We start from the raw sequence: 26,886 nt of genomic DNA, 5'->3' as shown, positions 1-26,886 counted from the left end.
GTATGAGCGTGTTTCACATGTTTTAGGGGCCCACAATGTTAAAATTCAACACTGACAATTTGGAAGCACCAGTTCGTCTTCGGCGACCCCCATTGCGCTCTTCGGCCACCCTCTGGTGACCGACCGTCAGCAATTCAGTTCTTGTTTGCCTGGGCTGTCACGCCTTTCAGGACTGCATTCCTCCCAGGGAGGTTCGACACCAGAGACTGGTCCTAGGATGCTTGTTTCCGGTCCAGGGAGGACCTGGCTTGGCAGTTCGGACTGGACTGTTCCCATGAGGCACAGGGTCAAGACTGATTTGCATATGGCCAGGTCTAAACTAGGGTGGCATGGCGAACAAAAGAATGATGGATTTAACCCAGATCTCTTGACTGGGGGTGAATGTTTTGATTTGTTCTGCATTCCGTCCATCAATTGTGTGTCTTTTGCTTGTCGACACCAGAGCATGCAGATCGCAAGAGGCTGTTGGAACGGATGCCCTTCCAAAACTACCCTAGGTGCCACAATAAGTTCCCGTTGTCTGACCACCTTATCAGCTACAACTTGTGCCTTTCTTTGGACCATGACAATGCCTCCTGCATGTCCTTGCCTTCCACTCAAAGAAAGCCTTAAGGTATGGAAGGCAAGGCTTTCAGGGAAATATCAATATCTTTAGCAACCAGGACCTCTACCGTGCTAACAAAGGAGAAGAGGCTGGCTCTTCTGGAATCCCTGCACCCAACACACTCCCAGACCAGAGTCTGTCTCCTCGAGCACCTTCCAACATGTGAGGGTGTCAAAACTTATAAGCTGGTAAGATCTACATGCCCGAGGGCACCAAACAGTCTTGCCACCACTAAAGCCTGCACAGAAACCCTTGTCAATGCCCAGAATGACATTGACACCACCGCCATCGACTCTGAAAGCACCATTGACAGATTCGTGGAAAGAGAATTGTCCATCTTGCAGAGGCTCCAAGAGGAGCTAGGTGCCAGGCTAAAAAGCCTCTTCATCCATGTCATCACTGGGAAGATCTTAGCAAAACCACCGATGCTGAAGGCAGCAGAGAGTCTCACTCGCAAAAGGAGGTACGCCATCAAGGAAGAACCAATTTTCGAAGCCCCCACAGAACTGGCACTGAAGTGACATTCAGGGGCACTTACCCTCTTCCTGAAGTTTCACCTCTGCCATCACCCTGCCTCCTTCATCTCTACCACCACACCCTCACCTCCACTACCTTACTTACGTACACCACCCCCTCTGCCTCCGCTAGAGTCAGCTGAGAGGTCCCAACATCTTTTCTGACCTAGGCAGTTCCTTTGATCCTTTTGATCCCTATATCTAGTGCCCACAGATGACCCCTAGAACTACTACAATTTCAACCGCCCCTTCTGAGTACCTGGATCTGGACCATTTTCCTGTCATGGCATTCCCACCTAATGATATCACGGCCTACCATGAGATCAGACAAAGGGCTGCTGCCTTCAATAAGATGAACATGCTCATCCTCCACAAGGAAGAGTACCTCCTTGTAGAGATGCTTTCCAAGTCAGAGTGGACAGTCTAGTTCCTACCAATGCTCAAGGACATGCTTTAATTTGCTTCACAGACCTTTAAAGAGCCAATAAAGACGAGGGTAGTAATACCCAGAGTGGAGATAAACTGTACACCCTCAGCAACCGTGTGTACATCAAGGTTCATGTTCGCTAGATCACTGTGTGCTTCATACTGCCCACGAAAGGACCTCCCCTCAGGCTACAGGCAGTGCCCGCCACCTAACAAAGAGCACAAAATAGATGCAATGGGCAAGAGTGGTGGCCAGAGGAGCTCTGACCCACTGGTGTATAGTTGATTTTGTTGAGCTTGTCTCCTGAAATGACAGACCCCGAAGGGAGGAGAAGATACATGAGCTCTTTAAGAAATAGTGTTCAAGGGCAAGACCATCTCTAATGTCAGCAATCATTGTGCCCTTGCTGCTGGGGACGCAGCCTTTTGAGCTAGTAACCCCAGCATCCTAATCAGACACCATTCCTAGCTCTGCTTCGCAGGATTAAGGATTTAGGACTTTGTGTCAAAACAAAGCAGCTTTTCAAGCAGCCAGACAGTGGATACACAAGAATTGTTTTGGTATCCCCTTTCCCTTCCTTTCAAGGAGGCTTCCAGTTTAATATGTAAAACCCTGAGATTTATGTCTGATAAAACAAAAGTAGGGTTTTCAGCAACCAGACAGTGGATACTCAAGAATTGTTTTGGCACCCCGTTTCCCTTCCTTTCAAGTGCACTCCCGAGTTTTATGTAAAACCCAGCAGACTTGTTAAGTAGTATTTCGCATTCAAGCAGGATTTTGAACTGTAATGTCAAAAAGGATGTTCACAGCCTGTAAGAAGTTGAGTTTCTGTTGCAGTAAACCCCCCACTTTTTGCCAGATTTCTTATGCACTTTAACTTGATGTGCCCTGGGTCCCTGCCAATCAGGTCCCCAGGGCCTGTGTTCTTTCCCAAAACTGTACCTTTGTACCCCCAATTGGCACCTCTCTGGCCACATGTTGGGAATCTGTGGTGTGGCGCATCAGTGGATCTCCTCTGTGCGCTGTCCCCCCTTCTTTTTAACATCTATCTCCAGCCTTGGCTCAAATCGACTGTCGAGTGTTTAAGTACGTGGATGACACTCAATTGATCCTTCGGATCGACAGCTCCCTTCAAGCGCAATCCTGTGTACAGAACTTCCTTAGGTATACAGTAAACTGGATGACTGCCAACTCGCTCGAAGTAAACCCTGACAAAACAGAGGTACTAGCCATCACCATGGTAGGCAAGCCCTGGTCTATTCTCTTATGGCCACAAGAGTTGGGTACTACACCCACACTGGTCTCTGTCGTGAAGAGCTTAGGCATTAAATTAGATGCTAAGCTTACACTGTCAAACCAAGTGATCACATGGTAGGGACCTGTGCGGGCCTTTTGAGACAACTTGGGAAACTGGCACCCCTCCTATAAATCTCAACTCTGCGCACGGTGTGATGGCACTGATTGTGTCGCGATTGGACTACGGCAATGCTTTATATATTGGGCTACCAGACAAGCTTTTAGGTAAGCTGCAAGTAGTAATGAACAACGCAGCGAGATACATTTTTAAGCTCCCAAGACGTTCACATGCCACACCACTTCTGCAGCAGCTGCACTCGCTCCCAATTAAGCAGCGGGCCAGGTTTAATGGCCTATGCATTGCACACAAAGCTCCCTTTGGGCAGGCACCGGAGTACATCAAGGACCGCCTAAAGAGTTGCGTGCCAGGACGTGACCTCCGCTTGTCCGAGGCAGGTCTGCTTTCCTGCCCACGATTTGATAAAGCCACCATGGGCAGACGAGCTTTCTCATTTCTCATCCCCCCAACTGTAGAACAAGCTACCGGAAAGCCTGCGTAGGGAAGCCTCCCTCCTTCCATTCAGGGAAAAACTTAAGACTCTGTTGTTCACACAGGCTTTGGGGACAAGATGTGAACTGACCGAGTAGGTGCACTGACAGGCATCTGCTGGTAGGGTTTCGCAGTTCTCTCATAAGCGCTAAGAGACCGTTGGTGATTACGCGCTATACAAATGTCACATAACCTAACATGTAGGTCCCTTGTAATAGGTACCATGGTTACCAAGGGCACTGTGACCAGGGAAGGCCTCTAAGGGCTGCAGCACATATTGTGCCACCCTTAGAGGTCCTGTACCTTAACACACACACTGCCATTGCAGGCTGCGTGTTTTGATGCAGAGAAAAGTGAAGAGTCGACATGGCACACATACCTGTGTGCCATGGCTGCAAACCACTGCCTATGATATAGGTAAGACACCCCTCTAGCTGGTGCACTATACCACTGGTGAGGGTACAGTTGCATGAGCACTGTACCCCTACAGTGTCTAAGTCCATTCTTAGACATTGTAAGTGCAATAAAGCCATAAAGAGTATATGGTTTGGGAGTTTGTCATTACAAACTCCACAGCACCATATTGGCTTCATTATGCTGAGAAGTTTGCTACCAAACTTCCTGGAATTCAGTAAACCCACACTGATGCCAGTGTGGGATTTATTATACAATGCACTCAGATGGCATCTTGGAAGATGCCCCCTGAAAAACGACCTGCCTCTGGTGGGTTCCCTGACTGGTAAACACCAGCCTGCCACCACGAGATATGTTTCTGGACCCCTGGGGTGGGAGTCTTCGCTCCCTGGGTCCAGAAACAAAGCCTTTCCTGGGCGGAGATGTTCACTTCTCCCCCGGGTCAGGAAGAGCCATCTTTGGCTGGGGAGCTTCATAGGCTTTGCTGCCTTTGTAATACGACCCCCAGCCTCTCCTGCTATCAGGAGCAAGCCCCCTTCCTGTCTCACCCCCTTTCCGGCAGTTGGATATTTGGGAAAAATTAGAGCAGCCCAGAAGGTGTACCCACCTCTGCCAAGCGCACCCCTCAGGTGGGGTAGGCGAGGTGAGGCCCACTCTTCAGTGCCCGCCATCTTGCAGATGGCAGGCATTCTCCAATCAGGATAAGGGATTGTGCCCACTCCCCCACGTAGGGTGAGCACACCAAGGGTGTAGTCACCCAAAGGTCAGTAGCCCATTGGCTACTGACCTCGAGACCCCTAAAACACCCCCTAAATACAGTTCAGGTTTCAAGTTTTTTTTTTGTTTTGCATAGTTACTAAAAACCATTGCTAACGAGTAGGACAAGCAATACAATTATTGATACACCAATAAAACCATTAGTACATATGATAAAGTGCAGTGCAGCGCATACATGTCTGATAATACAGCGCATGTCTTAAAATAACACCTTGCAGGCGCGGGGCGGCAGGGGTGTGGCACATCATAAACCGCTTTTTTGTTGCTGCCAGGTTATTTAGAAGGAGCCACATTTATCAGCTTGAGTGCCAGGCTCTTTGCCCTCAGCTTAATGCACACAAGAGGATGCGGTACTGCATATGTAGGCTTGGTATTAGAGGCTAACAAGCATGCTGCGGCCAAGATATAGCTTATTGCGGCGCGTTTTGCTTGTGTTGCGATGTCATTAAAAAGAGCAACCTTTTCATTTAAAAAAACAGCCCTCTTTGCATTCGGCCTGATGCCAGGTCGAGTACCTGGTGCTCATAGTGCAAATACAAAGAAAGGAAAAACAAAAAGAACATAAAAAAAGAGAAAAGTTTCTCAGGCGTGGTATACTCCGCCTCTATAAGGTCGATCAGACTTCAACTCTATGTTAATATCTGAAAGAGACAATTAGTTATGGATTCCTCACCTTAGAATTACATACAGGCATCAGACTGTATCCGTAGAATTTTTCTTCAGCATAACCCCTGCGCGTTAGTAGGTGGCGTCGGTCGACTCCTCGTTCGTAGTTTACGTCGTGGTCACTGGAATGATGTCGCAGTTTTTACTTAGCCGCCGCCCCTGCGCGCTGATGTCAGTTCTTTCTTTTTCCACGCCAGCCATCGCAGATCCGGAGAGAGCAGTACCTCAAGTCACTTTTTGACTTTTTTTTTGCAACTTGTTGTTGACATCTTTTCGAGTCATTCAACTCTTGGTGCACGTAGGGATGTCCCATCCTCAAACCGGCTTCAAGGCTTGCAACTCCTGTCGCAAATTGATGTCGGTTACGGACCCGCACCTCGTGTGCCTTTGGTGTTTGGAGCGTGACCACGACCCGAAGTCGTGCTCCGACTGCTAGGCCTTGAACCCGAAGTCTTTTCAGGAGCTGTCCCGAAAGCTTCTCGAAGCCCGGTAGTCTGCTCCGCGCCGCTCGAGGTCCCGGTCGAGAGGGAGGTCGCGGGACCGGTCGCGGAACCATCACCATCGCTCATCGTCGAAGTCTTTGTCTTCGGGTAAGTCGAAGCACAAAAAGAAGGCGAAGAAGCATCGTCGCTCTTCGTGTTCTCCCCATCCGTCGGCCGACGCGGGTTGCGGAAGATAGTTGTCCTGCTCTGCCCGCGAAGCCTGTTGGGACGACCCCGAGCCTCCCTCCCTTCCCACCCTCCCTTCCCAGGAGCCGGGGCGACCCATGCCCAACTTTGTAGTTTTTATGAAGCCCTCCACTTGATCTTTGGGCAGCCCGGCTCTGCCGGCGCGCCTTCGGACCCCGCGGACTGGGCTGGGGCTATATGCCTTCGATGCCAGCGGCTTCCTCTCCGGTGCCGCAGGGCCCCCAGGGATCCAAGCCTGGATCCGGATTGGCACCAGTCGACCTCGTGACACCTCCTCTGGCGTGAATCCAGTGGCGACATCTCTGCCTCCTCCGACGCCGGTTGTGTCCCCAACCGACGTCGACCCCCAACCTCCCCCTCGATGTGGCCACGATGCCGAACCGACGTTGACCGGTACTTTTGTACCCCTGTTCTACCCTAGTGTTTCCTGTCGCCCTGAGTGGCAACCAGAGGAGGGTGAGGAGGATTGGGAGGGGTCTGTGGATAACACCACCACTATGTGGTACTGCAACAAACGGGTGGGGTGGGTGCATGATGGATCACGAATGGCGTCTTCACTCGGAGGTGGTGCAAGGTCTCTTACAGCAGTGGTGAGAGCCTTGGTTAGATCTATTCGCCACCGAAGAGAACGCGCAGTGTCAGCAGTTCTGCACATTAAAATTTCCAAGGCGGCACTCGTTAGGCGACGCTCTTCTTCGCAAGTGGAGTTGCGGTCTTCTATACGCCTATCTGCCTATACCACTTCTACTCAGAGTGCTGAAGAAGATCAAGCATGACTGGGCCCAAGTCATTCTTGTGGCCCCTGACTGGGCACGAAGAGTCTGGTATCCCGAGCTCTTGCACATGTCCATCGATCCTCCGATCAGACTGCCCCTTCGGGAAGATCTTCTGTCGCAGCAGCAGGGGACGGTCCTCCACCCGAACATGTCCAGCCTCCACCTCCTTGCGTGGAGATTGAGCGGCGGCAGTTGACAGCTTTCCACCTTCCTCCCGAAGTCTGTAATGTTATCTTGGAAGCCAGGCGTCCCTCCACCAAAACGGTATATGCCTGTAGATGAAACAAGTTTGTGGCATGGTGCGCAGCAAAGGCTGTGGATCCCCTTTTTGCTCCCTTTTCAGTGGTTCTCCTCTTCATTCTTTCTTTGGCCCATCAGGGCTCTGCTCTGGGCACTCTAAAAGGCTATCTTTCGGCCATTTCGGCCTTTGTTTGGCTTCCGGACCAGCCTTCTCTGTTCAAGTCCCCTATTGTAAATCACTTCCTTAAGGGCATTACTCACGTGTATCCTCCAATTCCTTTTGTAATGCCCCAGTGGGACTTGAACCTGGTTCTGACCTATCTTATGTGCCTTCCTTTTGAGCCGCTAGATAACTGTCTTCTCAGACTTGTGACTCTTAAACCTGCCTTTTTGGTTGCCATCACCTCTGCTCGCAGGCTGAGTGAGCTTCAGGCTCTTTCTTCCAAACCTCCTTTCCTGGCTGTTCATCCGGACAAATTTGTCCTTTGCACTAGACCTTCTTTCCTTTCCAGAGTGGTTACCTCTTTCCACATAGGACAGACCATCACTTTGCCCACCTTCTTCCTGCCTCCGCATCCTTCTAAAGAGGAAGAGGGCTCCACCATCTGGCTCCAAAACGTGCGCTTTCATTCTATCTGGATCTCACAAAGCAATTACGGGTGGATGACCAGCTCTTTGTTGGCTATGTGGGAGCCAAGAAAGATCAGGCCGTGCAAAAATAGACCATCTCTCGATGGGTCGTCCTTTGCATTAAAACCTGCTATTCCTTAGCGAGAAAGAAACCTCCAGTGGGGTTGCGTGCCCATTCCACCAGGCCGACGGCAGACACTACTGCTTTGGGACTTGGAGTCCCCCTTCATAACATCTGACAGGCAGCTATGTGGGCTCATTGCACATTTTTACTAAACACTACTGCCTGGACAGCCAAGTCCGGAGAGACGGCTTCTTTGACCGTTCAGTTCTCCAGGACTTTCTGGTGTGAACTTACTTTGCAGATCCACATCCGGGGTTGGTATTGCTAGGGTATCTATTCTATCCATAACTAACTCTCTTTCAGATGAACAAGTTACTTACCTTCAGTAACAATATATCTGTAAGAGACATATATTAATTATGGATTCCTCTCTGCCCCACCCATTCTCCCCGTTCTGCGAACTGACTTCTAGGGTAAGGGACTCCCTTTCAAGGCCCTAGTTTTGTGCACCAGTGGTCAGTGTCTTTCATGGCTCTGCGCTTCTGGTGTGGAATGTAGTGTAAAGAAGTGACGTCAGCGCGCAAGGGTGGCGTTTAAGTAGAAACCGCAACGTAATTCCGACGACCATGATGCCAACGACGAACTTGGAGTTGACTGACGCCACCTACGAACGCGCAGGGGTACTGCTCAAGAAAGTCTCAGGATCCAGTCTGATGCCTGGGGGTAATTTTAAGGTGAGGAATCCATAACGAATATATGTCTCTTACAGATATATCGTTACCGAAGGTAAGTAACTTGTTAGTTTGGATTGTTTACAAAATAACTGAGCATATCCACTCTAAAGAGGGTCCTGCAAGGTTGTCAAAAGGCAGAGAAGTTCACTTGTATAAAAATGGGCCCACTTAACAGAGTTAGTATTTAGGGGGCAGCCCTGAACCAAGAAAACAGATTCCCGAAACCTACGAAGAAGGAGGACAAAAGAAGACACCTATCAGAGGCGACTGCAGAGAAGAACTGACTTGGCCCTAGCCCTACTGGCCCATCTGCAGATTCCGAAGATCCTGCGCCAGAAGTCGCCTTGTCCTGCAGCCAGTGAACTCCAGAACCCCTGTGAGGACTGACTGCCTTCCTGCCTTCCACAAAGACTGGATCTCCTGTGAACAGTAGCTCTGTTTAAAAGAACTTCCAAAGCAAGAGCCTGCTGTAGACCAAGAAACCTGACGCCTGGAACCACCACTGCACCCATCACCTACGGCCTGAGTCCGAATGGCTCATCGGTCCCAGCGTTGTCCCCCGGTGCTCCAGAGTCCGAGTCCACCATGGGTTGACCCCTCCAGGACTCCCCTACGTCTGCTGCAGCCTCTGCTCAGAGACCGCCCCACCCCCAACTGCTAGTGGCCCGGTAAGGTGAAATCCAACCTAAAAAGTCAAACCCTGAATCCGGCCGTCCTGTGACCTGGAGAAGAGGACCTGAGGTGCACCTACGTCTTCTCTGCCCAGCTGTTGGTTCCTCCCGGAAGACTTCCTGAACTGCGCCTGCAGCTAAAAACCACAACTGACAATCCCCATTGAAAATAACAGGGCACCTGATGCCAAATCAGCACCCTGCACTTGTTCGCCCCTGTGCTGCTGTGGGTGCACCTTGTGTGTTAACCTGGACCCCCCTTTGCCCTGAGCTAAACCCTAGGAATTTTGCTCCCATATCCAAGTGGCATGCTCGTGAACAGCCACCAACCGGAGGCCCCCTGTCTCCCATTGAATAACATTGGGCCTCAGCACTCTGCATCCGGCCGCCCTAGTGCCGCTGAGGGTGCTTTTTGAGTGCATCCTCGACTCTAGAGGAAGCCTTGTTGTAACTCAAGACCGTTTACTTACCTGCAAAACGATAACCCCTTTTTTCTCCATAGGATTGCATTGACTATTTCCCTCTGAAAAACTTGTGTTGAGGGTGTTTTGTATCGAGAACTGAGAAACTGTGTTTTGATTTTAAAAAAAAACAGTTTTACTCACCTTTTATCCAGGAAATGTCCCATTGTGATATCTAGGCATATCACACTGAGTAGAAAAAGTAATCTGAAAAGTAACTTAAAAAGAAATCACAAAGTAATTGCAAAGTAACTGAAAAGTAATTCCAACTGTTTCTGAACATTTGACCTACCTGTATCTACATTCAACTACATTCAACTGTATTATCAGAAAAGTACTATTTTTACTTACCTGCACAGTCTGGCTTGGTTCTAAAAACAAAATACAACAAAAGAATATTTTTGATACAAACTATGGTCTGAGTTCTGTCTTTGAGTGTGTGACATAATTTCTTGCCTGAGTGTGTACAATAAATGCTTAACGCTACCCTCTGATAAAGCCTTACTGCTCGCCCACACTACCACAAATAGAGTAAGGTATTATCTGCTTTATCCTCTGCCTACCATTGGGGATCCAATGGACTCTGTGCATACTATACCTTACTTTGGTATAGAATATACAGAGCCAGCTTCCTACACAGCCCAACCCTGAATCAACTGTGAGTTTCAGAGGAGTCCTCTCTGCCCAATCAGGTCAGGCTATTGTTTGCTCCTGGGAGGCACTTCACACCTTTTTCACACCTATTTACATGCTAATTCTTCACTGACAGAGGTTGGAGAGTAAATGCAAATTTAGCCCCCAAGAACTTTAGGCAGGGAATTGTAACTTATAGCTGCTCCATTTAAACTTTGCCGGAAGTATTACAATGCCACAAACTTGAGGGATATTTTGTCTTCCTTATTACAAGTGCATTATATCCCATTGCACTTATAATAAGGTATACAAGGTGTAAACCCATAAAGGACACTGTTCCTGTGGCCAGGCGCAAAAAGTCACCCATGCCCAAAATGAAGAGAAAAGAGAAGAGTGAAAGGAAATCCTAGGTGAAGGACCCACCCAACTAATGAAAGACCACTCTTTGTCCTCTAATGCCCTCACACACCCCGAAGGGTGTCATGCTTCATCATCGGGCAGTGCTCCTCGTAGGGCCGGCGCTGCAATTCCCTACGGGCCCCCCGAAGGGTCACTTTATCGGAGATCTTTTAAGGACTGCCGGATGATGCATGCGGGTGTGTGGGGAGTGGGTCCTCTGTGGAGGGTGAAGACAGTGCGTGCAATTGTGTGAAAAATTAATAAAGGGTCATCATGCAGCCAATGTAAAACAGATGTACCCTTAGCAGAGTCTGACTGCTAAATAAAATGTTCCCCTGAAGGCATACTATGCCCAGGGTTCGTTGGTCATAGGTCGACATGTTTCGCGCCTCTATCGCCATAAGGGTCGTTTACGCTTCTTGAGGTTCAGAACTAAAATGAAAGTGCACGTGAAACACAAAAAGTAAAATACCCTCCATGCAGATCAGGGCAGTAACCTGTATACCCTCACTGTGGTTACAGCGTAATGATGAAAGCCGCTCCTGATCAGTACCTGGAAAAGAAAAAAACAGGATAGACAACAGGCATGTGCATCAGTAAAACTTGATGTATCATTCGTGTGCCACAGCTGTGTGCACAACAACCACATAAAATAGAGAAATAGGTGCATGAGTAACACAGGTACATTAGTGGTGCTAGATGGAATGACAACCCTGAACAACATAGAAATGCTGCCTAGAAACAATAAATATGTATGACAATAAATGATACTGAGAGATTAAGGGTTAAGTGCAGACAAAATAACCTAAACTCCAACTGGTTCACGTCTGAGATAAATGCCACAAAAAGGGAGCGTCGAGTCCTTACCAAACTGTACCAAGACGATCGCTCCACAGACTGGAGGCATGGACTGCCCGCAAGTACTGGGCTGAAACGACAATGATACGAACAGAAATGCTGTCAATTGCGTATCCTCAGCTAAGTGAAAAGCCAACAAATAAACAAATAAATAAAGCTCTATATTGAAATAACTGAAACGCGTAGTAAACTCACGGTTCTGCCCCGGTAATGGCCCCTATAAGCCTCCCCCATCCATACACTGCCAGTTAGCAACTTGAAAAGGCAGCAAACGCGGTTCTAGGAGTAAAGGGGCAGGCTTCTGGGCGGTTACCCTTTCCGGGGATACCGGATAAAGATAAAAATAAAACAGGTTGCGCATGTGCAACTGGTGGTCAGGAGTGCGCATGCGTGTAAAAGGAGAATTACTCCATATCCTCATAATGTATCCGTCAATGCCGGCAATGAAAAAAATATGGTTCATATCGCCAAGCATGCTTAAATATGCATGCAAAGGGCGTCGGGCTGCCGTGCAGACAGGAACTGTCGTACGCTAACCTCCGACCCCATGCATTGTCGTGGGAGTGCCCACGCAAATGCCAATTCAGTTATAATAAACCGAATATAAACAAAAAAGAGCTTGATTATTTAAACACCCCTGCTGGGAAAAATTGAGAAAAGAAATAACAAATATCTATATCACAAAAAAAAGAGAGGGGGGACCAGAGAGCTAATTGAGGTATCCTTCACATTTGTGATAGTGTATCCATTCTCCAAACTCAAAATCAAGCCCTAAAAGTTACTTTAATATTCATCCAAAATCTGACTTCATCATTGAACTGGATTTTTAATAACTATCAAAATATAACTGTAGCTAGTCTGATTCCTGACACACAGTGTTAGGTCTTTTAATCAGTACTCTGGTTTTCTACATAGGGCAGCTATGCCTTTCACACTGAAAAATTGCTGTTGGTTGCTAGTAAATATAGGAACGTGTTAACATTACATTTCTACACGTCCTAATTATTAAAATTCAAAAGGGAGGTTTTGACCTGTTGATAAGGTTTTATTTTAAAAGTTTGAATTGCAGTTTTTACAATGCTACAGTCTGGTTACATTGGTGGACCTGAAGCCATGTTTGCACTGCCACTGTAGTGGATGGCACAGTAGATGTTGCAGTCCCCTGGTGGTATTTAACTTCCAAGCCCTGTGTAGATTTAGTACAATGTGCGTGGGGCTTTTAACAAAACCAAATAAGAATATGCCAATTTGATCATGTTTAAAGGGGGTGCTTATGCACTTTATCACTGGTTAGCAGGGTTAAAGTGCACATAGTTTAAAGCCAGCAAAAATAGCGGGTCCAGCATTGGGTGACAAATATGGGGTGACCATGCAGTCAATGTGTATTTCGTACAATGGATGCACTACAAACTCCTGCTGCCCAGGGCTCCCTTCAGAAACAACAGTTTAGAGGATGAGCCAAGACCACTTTCCCCTGATCAGCCACAATCTCACCAAAGACTGCAGCAATCCTTCCACCAGAAGGCAGGGTACCTACAGGGGTAACAAGAAAGGCCGGTGTGAAAGCTGCTCCAATAAAGGCGATTCCGCCTCCAAGCAGTGATTTGGCCCACCTCCCTACAATCATTTCACCTGAGGGGGGGTAGAGTAAAATATATCTTATCCCACTGGGAAGAAATCACATAAAACCAGTAGGTTTTAGCGGTGGTTTACCACTGCTACTGCCTAGAACTTCTTGAAGCTCCTTCCAACATCCTACCCCACACTCGCGTCCTCATCAGGAAACATTTTTGCTTCTTAGAGGAAGAGGTACAGGCGCAACAGATAGTGCTTCAACTACAGCAGGGCGGGGCATGTACTCTCTTTACTTTCCCAAGGAGGGTGGCTCATCCTGAGCATTTCACATGAGAACTCCGCAGTGCATCAATTCTCTGCCCCAGTAAGGCGGCTACATAACATGTTATAGCTGAAGGATGCCTACTTTCATACTCCCATTCAGCCACCAACAGTGCCTTCACTTTGTGGTAAATGGACAGCATTACCAATTCATTTATTTCCTTTTGGGGTTACAATAGCTCGAAGGGTGTTCACGAAGTGCTTCACAGTGGTGGCCCCTCATTACAGGTTGGCACTGATGTCTTCCCCCGATCTCGCTGATTGGCTGATCAAGAGTCCAAGCAGGCAGCAATACCTAGCTTATACCGAAGCAGTAATCTGTTACCCAGCCTGGGGTCCAATATAAGTTCGACCTTCAAACCTTACAGGTTCAGCCCTTCCAAGGATAAGTCCTAAACGCAGTCACTGCGAGTCCCTGCCCCAACCAATAGAGGATGTTGGCATTTCAGCAGCTGCTGCCTCTTTTTCAGCCCTGTCATCAACTAAGTCAGGACCATGACGTACCTCCTCTCGCCACTCCATAAATACTTTGGTCCGCTATGCGAAAAAACAATCTAACTTGAAGTCGGTGCCCAGGTGAATTGTCTACTAAGGAAGGAGTCACAGCACATCCCCTGACTCAAAAGACATCTTTGAAGAAAAACTGTCTGTAAATGTGCAAACCTGACACCAGATGGCTTGAGTGTGCAGAGCATGTGAATCTACAGCACTCCATGCTAAGAACAGATGCTTACAGGGTAAATAACATTTACATTCTGGTGTATACCCCATCTAACCACAGATTCCTCACCTTCAGCCCCCTTCCCTTTCTGCAAAGTGTACTTCTCTTGGGTCTTTAGTTCTCAGTTTAGGTTGAGCACACAGTCACTAAATTTGAAAGCCACTCTGCGTCTGAGGGCGTGACCGTTGCTTGTGAAACTAACACCGGTCAGTGAGTGCCTAAGTGCTGCAAACACCGATGAGGCCGTCTGTGGGTGCACAGGAGCTGTTGCATGAAAGATTTCCAGATCCAGCTTGGGTGCATGGTAGATTCAAAAGGTCAGGAGTTAATTGTTAGATAGTGTAACCACCAGAAAGAAGGTAAGAACCTTGTTCATTAAAATAATGTTTAAAAAGTGTTCTAGTATCTCAGTGGACCCAAGGAATTATTCTAGCATATGCAAATAATGAGGATTCTGGTATATTGAGGAATGGCAGGCTATTTGTGCAATTACGTCATCCACCTTGGAAGGCGGCTACCAGGTTCTGTCTGATTATGAAGGTGTGAAAAAGGGCTGTGCAAATAGGGGAAGTATAGAGGACATCATTATTTTATTCTGTAAATTGTTCACACCAAATTCTAGTTGGCTAAGCTTATACACAGGGGGCGAGAGACACCACACAACGCTGAAGTTGTTTCTTTGTGCCATTAAACAAACTGCCTTTCTTTCCCGTCCTGTTGTCCAGCCGTAGGGCACAAGACAGTTGCTTTTGTGAGTTGTGCACATGGTGCAAATGCTTTTGTACCTATCCAGCAGTACCTGATGGTCAGATTGTGGGCTGACCCCCACTCAGCCACAGTGCACAGGTCCAAGTGTGTAGACCTGCTTGCTCCCATGGAGTAGAGCTCAGTGCTCGCCACTGCACAGTAGGCTTACAGAATACAATCTAGATAAACTGTAAACCAAACAATGATCTCTTTATACTAAAATATAACGTAACTATCTGAAAGCTGGCTCCAAAATCAAACGAACAAGAAAATGAAGGATCAACTGAATTTGGTTCATTAAAGTTAATAACTCGTAGTTTCAGTTTGGAGGTGGGTGGCGGGGGGTACTGCGGATGGGCCGAAGTCTTGAACAACTACCACTGTATTACATGTATATGTTTTTCCTTTGCTCACTACTGAGTGCACACTCATGGTTGTGTTCATGTAAAACTTTAAATAAAGTTTATTAAAAAAATATATTAAAAAAGTGAATAACTGAAAGCATTAACTGTACTCCAGCTCGGGAAATGAAGACTAAAATCTGGGACGAGTTTCCACACATAGTTTTTAATGAGAGAAAAAAGAAAATAATGAAAGATAAAAATCAGCAAAAACAGGCTAATGATAGATGAAAGGGTACCCTGCAGTCAATGGGGATGTAGAGTTTGAAAGACAGTCGTAGCGACTGCAGTTAAGACGCCTCTATGTTGTTGGGTCAGAAGTGAGTAAGATGACGATGAAATGTGTACGTCTGAGATAGTTCAGTGGGTATCAGCTGACTGTCGAGGTCCATGTTTAGCCTGAAGTCACCCGTTTTAATTACTGTCAGATAATTGAGCACCCACCCCACGCCGGAGGTTTATGTGTAACGTTTTGGTCAAGTGTAACCTGCTTTTTACATTTGGTTTAATCTTGGCGAAATGTCTCTCTCCCAGCAGTACACTGAAAATATGTATATATTCATGTGTGTGTCTTTATACACACACATAAGTACACAGAGTCCTGAGTTAAAAAAAAAAAGGATATTAAAAACCAATTGAAACATGTACTCCTCAAATACAAAAATGTCGGTCAGGCTCGCCTCTTTCCCCCCAACCACCAGACGTGTTTGCTAGAATATTAATTGTGCAGAATTGCACATTAGGGCACTTTTAGGATTACAGCTATCCGCTTGTCCTAGGACGCAGAATGTTTTTCTGTTCTATAGATGGTGCCACTGTAGACATGTACACAGTACTGCTATCATTTCCAGTCTGTACTCTGCCTCTGTGTGTTTTTTCTTTTTACATATGAAATCTTTTACATGTAACTCCACTGGCAAGTGTGTGCAGCACCCATTGACAGCTGAATGACCACTGTGTGAGTACATTTGCATACATGGGCCTCATGCACCAAATACGATTTAATACACAAGCTTTTGCAAACGATTTCTGATGCACTGATAACCGTATGCATCTTCTGTCTAATAGCCCATCTCACTGACTTCGGAAATATTTGGGCTAATTAGATTTACTTGTAGAACAAGTGGATTTGTAAAATAATTTTACACCTCTGGGAGTGCATGTGAGTTTCTCCTTGATGTTTGGTTTATTTTTCAGTTTTAAATGTTGTCAAATGTTAGCCTTGAAATGCTTTTTAGTAGGATCATTTTAGTGTTGCTCTTGCAGTGTTCACTCAATGCTTTCCATTAGGTATTGGTGTCATTTTTGTTGCGCGCATTGCTGATTGACCACACCTCAAAAGCTGCTGAAAATTAATCGAACAAGGGAAATGGGGCATACACTTGTCTATTTCATCGCTCAGGGATCTGTGTTGGGGGGGTGGGGAGGGGGGGGGGGGGGCATGATGACCTTTGGTTAGAAAATTCTGTCCACTATGATGCAGCTTTTGTGTTTCACGATCCGAGGGTGAACGTTTCTAAATGCGAAAGACATGAATGTGATTTTATAGTTGATGTTTTGATGACTGATTTGTCATCAAGACATTTTTGGAGACTTTACAAAAGGTTATATGTTTTCATGATCTTATGCTCAGTGTTGCTTTCTGCTTGTAACAGGTCTGTGGATCTCAATCGCTGAAAGAGTCAGAAAAACAAGCACCAGAAGAGACGCCCTCCGATCCCCCTGAATATGTATCTGATGTGCAGGAAGAGGAGAACGGAACCACCGTGGGTGAGCCCATGTGTCTGTAATACCACTGTGACTGTTAAATGCCATGCCCAAACCAGACCTCACGCGGTTTAGTATACGAACCTGTGCATGGTAGTTTTGGTGGGGAAAATGAAAAGGTTCAATTGAACATTCACCGTGGGGGAGGGGGGAAGGAGGTTAAAGTCTGGCCTTCTTTTTAGAACCATCAACACACTACTGCAGTTGTAACACTGCTGTGTTTAACATTTTATTGGGGAGTAACGCTTTCTTGATGGGGAGTGTGAGAAGTTGGCCTGGCATATGCTGGTCACTAGTTATAGTGGCCACCTTGCACCAGTCCAATTCGACTCTTGTGGTAGATAGGTTTAAGACAACATTTTAAAGAAAGCTATCCTAGTGGTAGATGTGGAGAGCAGCCTTCAGGCTAAGTCTCAGAGGAATGTAAAGCAGCTTGTTTTACCTTATAATCTCTTGAATTACCAAATGAAAGGACACCACACAGGTATATATATCAAATATATATGTATTTATTACTAGACACACTTACTAAACTCTTTATGAGATTAGAAGCCAGATACACATTCAAAATTCAACGTTTCTCAATAAGTTGAGCACAAATATGGCTGGAGCCCTAGGGGCGTACCAGACCATATACTAAAAAAATGGTATAAGAATGTGGACTTGCAAAATGACATGGCCTAGGGCCTGGGGAATCGCTGGGGCTTCACTACTGCAGCGTTAGCAGGTAAGTAACAGGCCCACGGGAGATGCTTGCAGTGTGTGAACACAGCCGCGGGTTCCCTATTGATTATAATGGTGCAAGTCGCGGTTTGATTTTTAAAGTTTTAGGGTACTTCGAGGAAGTCTACAAGCAAGCCACTTACAAGGTAAGTACTTCGAGGGCCAACACACACTAGGGCACCGGAGTGCACGAGTTACCTCACCCAGGGAAGCTGGGTGCATAGGTGTCTTTTGGTGTCGGGTCGCGTCGCTGTTTTCTATGGCGACCAAAGAAGACTTGCTGCTTGTGTCGACTGAGGAAGTGTCCGGTGGAATCCAAGGGTGGATTCAAGATGGAGGCGACCTGAAAATTGAAGGTATAATCACAAAAGACATGGGTATTCGCTTTAGGATCTGCACATTCACAACAGTAGCTCAAAGTTCATCGATATGTATATCTTAAATTTCACATATAGAGGGGCTCAACGGTGTCAACAGTACCCACCCATCAGGGTACCAATGCATTTAGGACGAATCCAAATGCTACAAATATATACACATTACACCTTAGCACACCCAAGAAGAGTGACTATAATCCTAAGTTTGTAAAAAAACAAATGCACAGCAAACAATAGTCAGTATTTCAAGTGTCCTTGAACACAGTCGTATGACAAGAAACTCTCCAATCAGGTCCGGTTGCAGATTTTTTAATGATCAAGCAACAACGCAGAAACGTATGGCAGCTCGGCGTATTATTATAATACGCCGAGCTGCCATACGTTTCTCACCAGATTTCGCTTTGAATCAGGACTTATCAAGGTCCGGTGTGTTTACCATGACGACAAACCGCTTTTGAGAACGTGTCCCGGCCGCACACATTCACATGTGACACGAAGAGTAACATAGGCGGCGGTGATTCGGGAATTAATCTTTCAAGTTATGATACATACTCTGCGACTCTGAACTAGCTAGGAGCCTTAACCTCGACTTTCAAGCCTTGAAAAAGCCCAGAGGGCGAAACTCGCGTCGGCTGCTGCTGTTCTGCGTTGTTGCTTGATCATTAAAAAATCTGCAACCGGACCTGATTGGAGAGTTTCTTGTCATACGACTGTGTTCAAGGACACTTGAAATACTGACTATTGTTTGCTGTGCATTTGTTTTTTTACAAACTGAAAATTGAAGGGACAGTGTTCAAAGTCACTTGCCAGTGACCGGCGGCCAGGAAGATGGCTGACCACGGATGTCTGGTGATTTCAGGTCGTTGATGGTGTTTTGACTCTAAGCTCACGAGGTCCAGGAGGGATCGACGATGACCACAGCTGGATTCGAAATGTGTGTCCCACGACGTCTGTAGCTGATGGCGGTGTCGGCATCCAGATTGGAGCCGACAAGCCTTGGCAACTGCAAGTCTCGTGTGAAGAAAGTCGATGGTGCAGACCAGCAAGGTCTGAGGGACTCGCCCAGCAAGGGTAAGTGAGGGCAGGCCTGGAGCAACCAGGAGAGCCCTTTGAGTCGATAAAGTCTTCGGGGGACCCACCAGCCAACGGGCAAGGGATCGCGAAGACACCTCTTCACGAAATGCTTCACAGGAGCCCACAGTCACTCGGGACCGGGTAGGCCTCTGATTTTTGCTGCAAAACCTGCTGGAGGCTTGGGCCACAAATGGTCCAATGCACAAGTTCGTAGAACGTCGTAAAGGGTTTGCACTCGACAATAGTGCACGGTCCCCGGGTATTGCTGTTCCTCGTCACTCGTGGGGTCCACTCGCCACAGCTCCGCTGGGGACTCACAATGGCCGTCGAGAAGTCAGGAAATCCACTTCCAGGGCTGCAGGGACTTCGAACTCCGGCGGGAGCGGGAGCGGGAAAGTTTGCAACCGTTGATTAAGGTTTTTGGTGCCTGCCAAGCAGGGGAGTCACTCCTTGACTCCAAGGGAGATTCTTCTGTCTTCCAAAGGTAGTGGAACGTTGAAGGGCCAGGATTCTTCTTTGTAGAGCGTCGTCCAGGGTCATCTGTTTTGCAATGGCAAAGTTTGCCATCTTATAGTGAAGATAGGGGAGGGACTAGCTCTATGACCACTCCTCTAGGAGGGTCAGGGGAGGGGGTGGTTACACCCACTTCCCATTGTCCAGTTTCGCCCCAGAGCAGGAACAGGTAGCCCCTGAACCGGTTTGAGCTTGCACAGAGGAGCCTACTGCTCCCCCAGTGCAGGACTTCAAAGCACTCTGGGAGTGCACCCACCCAGCCCCAATACACTAAATCCTGTCTGGAAGGTGGTGACACCTCCCTGTGACAGGATGCCTTTTGTTGGGCTTCCTCCACTGCGAGTTTCAGTCAGCAGCAGGAGGGCAGCCCAGTGTCTGTGCTGGTGGCATCCATTTTGTGATGCCAGGGCTCTTTCAAATTTCTGTTGTTTTACATGTCGTCCCTTCTAGAAGGGTGGGATCATGTTCCCACATCATGGGCTGATGTGGGGGTATGATTCCAAGTTGTTTGACACCAAACACGACATGTTTTGATGCAGTCATTCCAAAGTTAGCATTTTAATGCACTTAAGAGTATATGGTTTAACCGCACCCACAAACAGCCATAGAGAATAGACTCTGGTAGCTGCAGATGGGCCCTGCTCAGGCAGGCACCCCCTCACATTGTAAACCAAGCACCCTGCCCTCAGGATTGATAGGGCCTGCCATAGGGGTGGCTGATAGGTTTATATGTGTGTGTATGGGGAGATATAGAAACCTATATCTCAGTGAGGAGTGCTAACACTACCTCACACTGGCTGCAGTAGCAGGCCTGTGGTGTCAGATTGAGAATGCTTCCCAGGGGTGGCATAATACATGCTGCAGCCCCTGGTAGGCCTGTGAAGTGTCTATTCCCTAGGTACCTAAGGTACCATATACTAGGGGCTCATAAGGTACCACAGTATCCAATCACTAGTGCATCTAATATGCACAGCAAGTCGTTTAGAGAGAACAGAGAGACTGGGGCCCTGATTAGCAGGGACCCAGCCAGACTAAAGCCAGAAACCAGTGTATACATCAGAAGAAAAAGTGGGGGCAACATAAGTGCAGATCCTACTCTCCTGCAGGGAGCAATTGAAGAATGTGAGTTTGTGAAACATATCAAAAATGGAGAAGTGTATTTCCAGATAAATTACCTTTTCTTTTCTACCGGATACAAGAGGATGAAGGGGATTCTCATAAATGCAGTCGTTATACAGTGACCCCTCTTTGGGTGGTCACCTCCAATTTCTGTGTGTGTGTGTGTGTGTGTGTGTGTGTGTGTGTGTGTGTGTATGTGTATATATATATATATATATATCAACAACAGGGTTCGCTGATTTTCCTGCCGCTTTCCTGGCGGCGGCTCGAGCGAGGTAGCGATCCTCCTTCAATTAGCATACATCAAGCTTTTTCAATCAAGAAAGCACTCTCGAGCCCAGCTCCATATGCGTGAGTTCTTTATTCACAAAATGACAAACAAACGCCCGACGCGTTTCGGTGCAGCCGCACCTTGGTCACGGGTAATCGGTAGTTTGTGAACAGTGAAACATATAGTGAATAAACAAAACATAAAAGTAGGACTACCTGTCCCAACTCAGTTTCGAAAACGTTTTACTTTGGCATCCATCTTGGAATGGTCAAAATATATGAATACCGCTATTCAAAGTGTCATTATTCAAGACAAAATATGTCGTGACATTAATAGCTAAGTGCATAATTATGATTTTAAATGTTATTCAATTCTGCCCAAGTGGGCATACATCATTCATAACTATTATGAGCGAAAAATAAAAATAGTGCACATTATTTAAATCAAGCCACTGTAAGTTGTTTTGGATAATTCTGCCCCAGTGGGCGTAAAGTTGTCGAATAGCAGTGTTTTTCAAATTATATAATTTCAATCCAACTAAATCATCTGTAAATCCATCTTCTTAAAAAGTATGCTGACAGTCTGGTCTCCTACAAAAGTACAAAATTGTGCAATCACTATGATATATGTGCAAAGATAAAAACAAACTCATGGCTTCTCATCAATATACTACACTGTGAGCTCTCAAAATTGCAGCACAAAAACATGATTAAATTACCCTAAATGAACCGACATTTCTTCATCTTTATTCAAACCCAGTGGTTGGACGGTGTCATACTTAATAATCAATCTCAACTCCAGTTGTCTCAATTCTCTCACTCTGTCTCCGCCCCTTTCTGATTTAAGAATTCTGTCTAGGGCACAAAATTGTAGGACATTGACATTTTTTCCATGTAATTCTTTAAAATGCCTAGCGATAGGGTATTGTTTGTCCTCATTAATGATTGCCCTTGTATGTTCAAGAACTCGTTTTTTTACCTGATGGATGGTACTTCCGATATAAACAAGTGGGCAGGGACAACTCAAAGCATATACGCAGTAATCAGATTTACATGATAGATGCTTCTGGATCACGTAAGGTTTGTGGTTTTTGGATAGAGAAATTTCCTTTCGATTCACACTGTTCTTACAAGCTTTGCATGAATTGCAAGTGTAGAATCCTTTTATGTCTCTTTGGTTCTTGCTTTCCTCTTTCACAGTACTACTGCAAAGAAGATCTTTTAAAGCTGAACATTTCGTAAACGTGATTTTTGGTTGATTTCCCACTGCTTTTTTCAGAACTGGGTCAATGTTCAAAACGTGCCAGTATTTTTTCAGACAATTTCTAACCTGCCATGATTGGTTAGAATATGTAGTGATAAACCTGATAGGCTCATTAATCTCTTCTCTGGAATTTTTTGGATCTAGGAGATCTTCCCTTCGAACAGTATTGACTTTAGTACATGCTTGTTCTATTATTTTATTCGGGTACCCTCTTTCTAGAAATCTTGCTTTCATGTTTGCCTTCTCCAATTCAAAATCCAATTGTGTACTGCAATTCCTCTTTGCCCTTAATAATTCTCCGTAAGGTATACTACGGATCAGATTCTTTGGGTGGCAACTTTCGGCATGTAAAATGCTGTTTCCTGCTGTTGGCTTCCGGAACAGCTTACTTTCTAACTTGCCATTATTTACATTTACCACCACATCTAGAAATTCAATTGCCTTTTTCTCTATTGTACATGTGAAGGTCAGATTGCAGTCATTGGTATTTAAAGTGGCCACAAATTTCAAAGCATCATCTTTATCACCTTTCCAGATGCAGAACACATCATCTATATACCTGGCCCAGAGACTGACATTGTGGGTAAAAGCCGAGATGTTGACCGCTACCTGCTCCTCCCACCAGCCCAGGTAGAGACCCGCGTAGCTGGGGGCGAAGCAGGTTCCCATTGCAGTACCCTGGGCCTGGCAATAGATGACGTGGTTGAACAGGAAGAAATTGTTCGAGAGACATCTTTGCATCATACATAATAGCATTTCAGTATGTGAAAGATATTTGATGTCACGCTGTTTCAGAAAATGATGATTAGCTTTAACTCCCAAGTGGTGGGGTATACATGTATACAGGCTGTTGACATCAAGTGTCATCAGCCACATGTCTTCTTCCCACTGTACTTTGTCAATCACTCTTAAAAAATCTCGAGTATCTTGTAAGTAAGATGGGAGTTTTTGGACATAAGGGCGTAAGAAATGATCAACATACTTGGAAGTATTCTCATAAGTGCTACCTATGGAGGACACGATAGGTCGTCCAGGAGGATTAACACTGTTTTTGTGCAGTTTAGGCAACAAATACAAGGCTGGCAGTTTGGGATGGTCGCACTTTAAAAATTTGTACTCCTCATCTGAGATCAAATTTTCTCGTTTCCATCCGACTAGTTGTAACTGATACTCAGTATTGTTTTTCTCATAACAGATTCTATTGCTTATTGAGTAGCTTTGGGCATCTTCAAGTTGTCGTCTACCTTCATTTAAATACATCTTAATTGGCCAAACTACAACATTTCCGCCCTTGTCGGACTTTTTTATAACCACTTCTTTGTTGTTTTGTAGTTGTTTTGTAGTTCTTCAACTGCCATTCTTTGGTTTTTAGTCAAATTCATGCCCAAAGCTACTCAATAAACGAGAAAATTTGATCTCAGATGATGAGTACAAATTTTTAAAGTGCGACCATCCCAAACTGCCAGCCTTGTATTTGTTGCCTAAACTGCACAAAAACAGTGTTAATCCTCCTGGACGACCTATCGTGTCCTCCATAGGTAGCACTTATGAGAATACTTCCAAGTATATTGATCATTTCTTACGCCCTTATGTCCAAAAACTCCCATCTTACTTACAAGATACTCGAGATTTTTTAAGAGTGATTGACAAAGTACAGTGGGAAGAAGACATGTGGCTGATGACACTTGATGTCAACAGCCTGTATACATGTATACCCCACCACTTGGGAGTTAAAGCTAATCATCATTTTCTGAAACAGCGTGACATCAAATATCTTTCACATACTGAAATGCTATTATGTATGATGCAAAGATGTCTCTCGAACAATTTCTTCCTGTTCAACCACGTCATCTATTGCCAGGCCCAGGGTACTGCAATGGGAACCTGCTTTGCCCCCAGCTACGCGGGTCTCTACCTGGGCTGGTGGGAGGAGCAGGTAGCGGTCAACATCTCGGCTTTTACCCACAATGTCAGTCTCTGGGCCAGGTATATAGATGATGTGTTCTGCATCTGGAAAGGTGATAAAGATGATGCTTTGAAATTTGTGGCCACTTTAAATACCAATGACTGCAATCTGACCTTCACATGTACAATAGAGAAAAAGGCAATTGAATTTCTAGATGTGGTGGTAAATGTAAATAATGGCAAGTTAGAAAGTAAGCTGTTCCGGAAGCCAACAGCAGGAAACAGCATTTTACATGCCGAAAGTTGCCACCCAAAGAATCTGATCCGTAGTATACCTTACGGAGAATTATTAAGGGCAAAGAGGAATTGCAGTACATAATTGGATTTTGAATTGGAGAAGGCAAACATGAAAGCAAGATTTCTAGAAAGAGGGTAAACGAATAAAATAATAGAACAAGCATGTAGTAAAGTCAATACTGTTCGAAGGGAAGACCTCCTAGATCCAAAAAATTCCAGAGAAGAGATTAATGAGCCTATCAGGTTTATCACTACATATTCTAACCAATCATGGCAGGTTAGAAATTGTCTGAAAAAATACTGGCACGTTTTGAACATTGACCCAGTTCTGAAAAAAGCAGTGGGAAATCAACCAAAAATCACGTTTAGGAAATGTTCAGCTTTAAAAGATCTTCTTTGCAGTAGTACTGTGAAAGAGGAAAGCAAGAACCAAAGAGACATAAAAGGATTCTACACTTGCAATTCATGCAAAGCTTGTAAGAACAGTGTGAATCGAAAGGAAATTTCTCTATCCAAAAACCACAAACCTTACGTGATCCAGAAGCATCTATCATGTAAATCTGATTACTGCGTATATGCTTTGAGTTGTCCCTGCCCACTTGTTTATATCGGAAGTACCATCCATCAGGTAAAAAAACGAGTTCTTGAACATACAAGGGCAATCATTAATGAGGACAAACAATACCCTATCGCTAGGCATTTTAAAGAATTACATGGAAAAAATGTCAATGTCCTACAATTTTGTGCCCTAGACAGAATTCTTAAATCAGAAAGGGGCGGAGACAGAGTGAGAGAATTGAGACAACTGGAGTCGAGATTGATTATTAAGTATGACACCGTCCAACCACTGGGTTTGAATAAAGATGAAGAAATGTCGGTTCATTTAGGGTAATTTAATCATGTTTTTGTGCTGCAATTTTGAGAGCTCACAGTGTAGTATATTGATGAGAAGCCATGAGTTTGTTTTTATCTTTGCACATATATCATAGTGATTGCACAATTTTGTATTTTTGTAGGAGACCAGACTGTCAGCATACTTTTTAAGAAGATGGATTTACAGATGATTTAGTTGGATTGAAATTATATAATTTGAAAAACACTGCTATTCGACAACTTTACGCCCACTGGGGCAGAATTATCCAAAACAACTTACAGTGGCTTGATTTAAATAATGTGCACTATTTTTATTTTTCGCTCATAATAGTTATGAATGATGTATGCCCACTTGGGCAGAATTGAATAACATTTAAAATCATAGTTATGCACTTAGCTATTAATGTCACGACATATTTTGTCTTGAATAATGACACTTTGAATAGCGGTATTCATATATTTTGACCATTCCAAGATGGATGCCAAAGTAAAACGTTTTCGAAACTGAGTTGGGACAGGTAGTCCTACTTTTATGTTTTGTTTATTCACTATATGTTTCACTGTTCACAAACTACCGATTACCCGTGACCAAGGTGCGGCTGCACCGAAACGCGTCGGGCGTTTGTTTGTCATTTTGTGAATAAAGAACTCACGCATATGGAGCTGGGCTCGAGAGTGCTTTCTTGATTGAAAAAGCTTGATGTATGCTAATATATATATATATATATATATATATATATATATATATATCGGTTTACTGAGCTAAATTTAAATTGCACCCCAGCTATGCCTGTCAACTTAGCTTCCCTTGTGGTACATATGGAAAGTTTTTCCTTGATGGAAACACATGATTCTCTACTACTCGCCATATGATGGTGAGAAGATGTATTTAGTGTTTGAAGTCTGTGTAGATTCAGGCAGAAGTCATGGGTTTTGCCAGTGCTGAGTCTTATAGTGAAGCATGTCTACTTACTAAATATGAAAGTTCTAAAAACCCTTGTATGAATTCTTTAATTATGCGTTATTTATATAAGGAAGTTGTTCTAGGCTTTGTGTGTCTTGTTCTGTAGATCCTTCCTGCTGTTACTCCTCCACCGAGTGTTTGGATGGTGCTGGTTATGATGGGCCAGGTCCCTGTAACCATGCTGGAGGTTAGTTTGTAATTACTGGTGCTAACAAAAGTGCCAGTGTTGACAGTACAGCTGGGGCAGGCTGATTACTTTTAGCCAGGAAACTTACTGTAATGATCATCTATCATTCATTGGCAGGAGGCTAGGAAGGAGATTGCAGAGGAAACTGTGGTGCTTCTCAACAATGACTTATTTGAATGTGAGATCATTGGTATCAGCTTCTTAATCAAGGAAGATCATCTAGGGAAAATTCTAAAGGAAATGATTGAAGAGGGAACGATGGAGAAGAAATCTCATGCTAGAGAACTATTGTTTTAATCAAATATTTTGTGTTCCATTTATTGGAATTTGGGAACACTTCTACCAGAAAGTACTATCATAGCAGAAGAGAAGGACATTGGTTGG

At 45.2% G+C, this 26,886-nt stretch overlaps 1 protein-coding gene across 2 annotated transcripts in view; it reads left to right on the top strand.

The window, feature by feature from the left end:
• Positions 1-26,886, top strand: part of PHC1 (polyhomeotic homolog 1) — a 189,594-nt gene that overhangs the window by 123,842 nt on the left and 38,866 nt on the right. For both annotated transcript variants that reach the window (XM_085619935.1, XM_085619936.1), the window contains one exon: positions 16,825-16,939. In XM_085619935.1, coding sequence (XP_085476061.1) covers positions 16,825-16,939 — 115 coding nt within the window. The remainder of the gene's footprint in view (positions 1-16,824; positions 16,940-26,886) is intronic.

This window comes from Triturus cristatus, chromosome 7 (genome assembly GCF_964204655.1).
Source record: "Triturus cristatus chromosome 7, aTriCri1.1, whole genome shotgun sequence".
Taxonomy (NCBI): domain Eukaryota; kingdom Metazoa; phylum Chordata; class Amphibia; order Caudata; family Salamandridae; genus Triturus; species Triturus cristatus.
The sequence above is the reverse complement of the archived record's forward strand: the minus strand, read 5'-3'. Positions and strand labels throughout refer to the sequence as shown.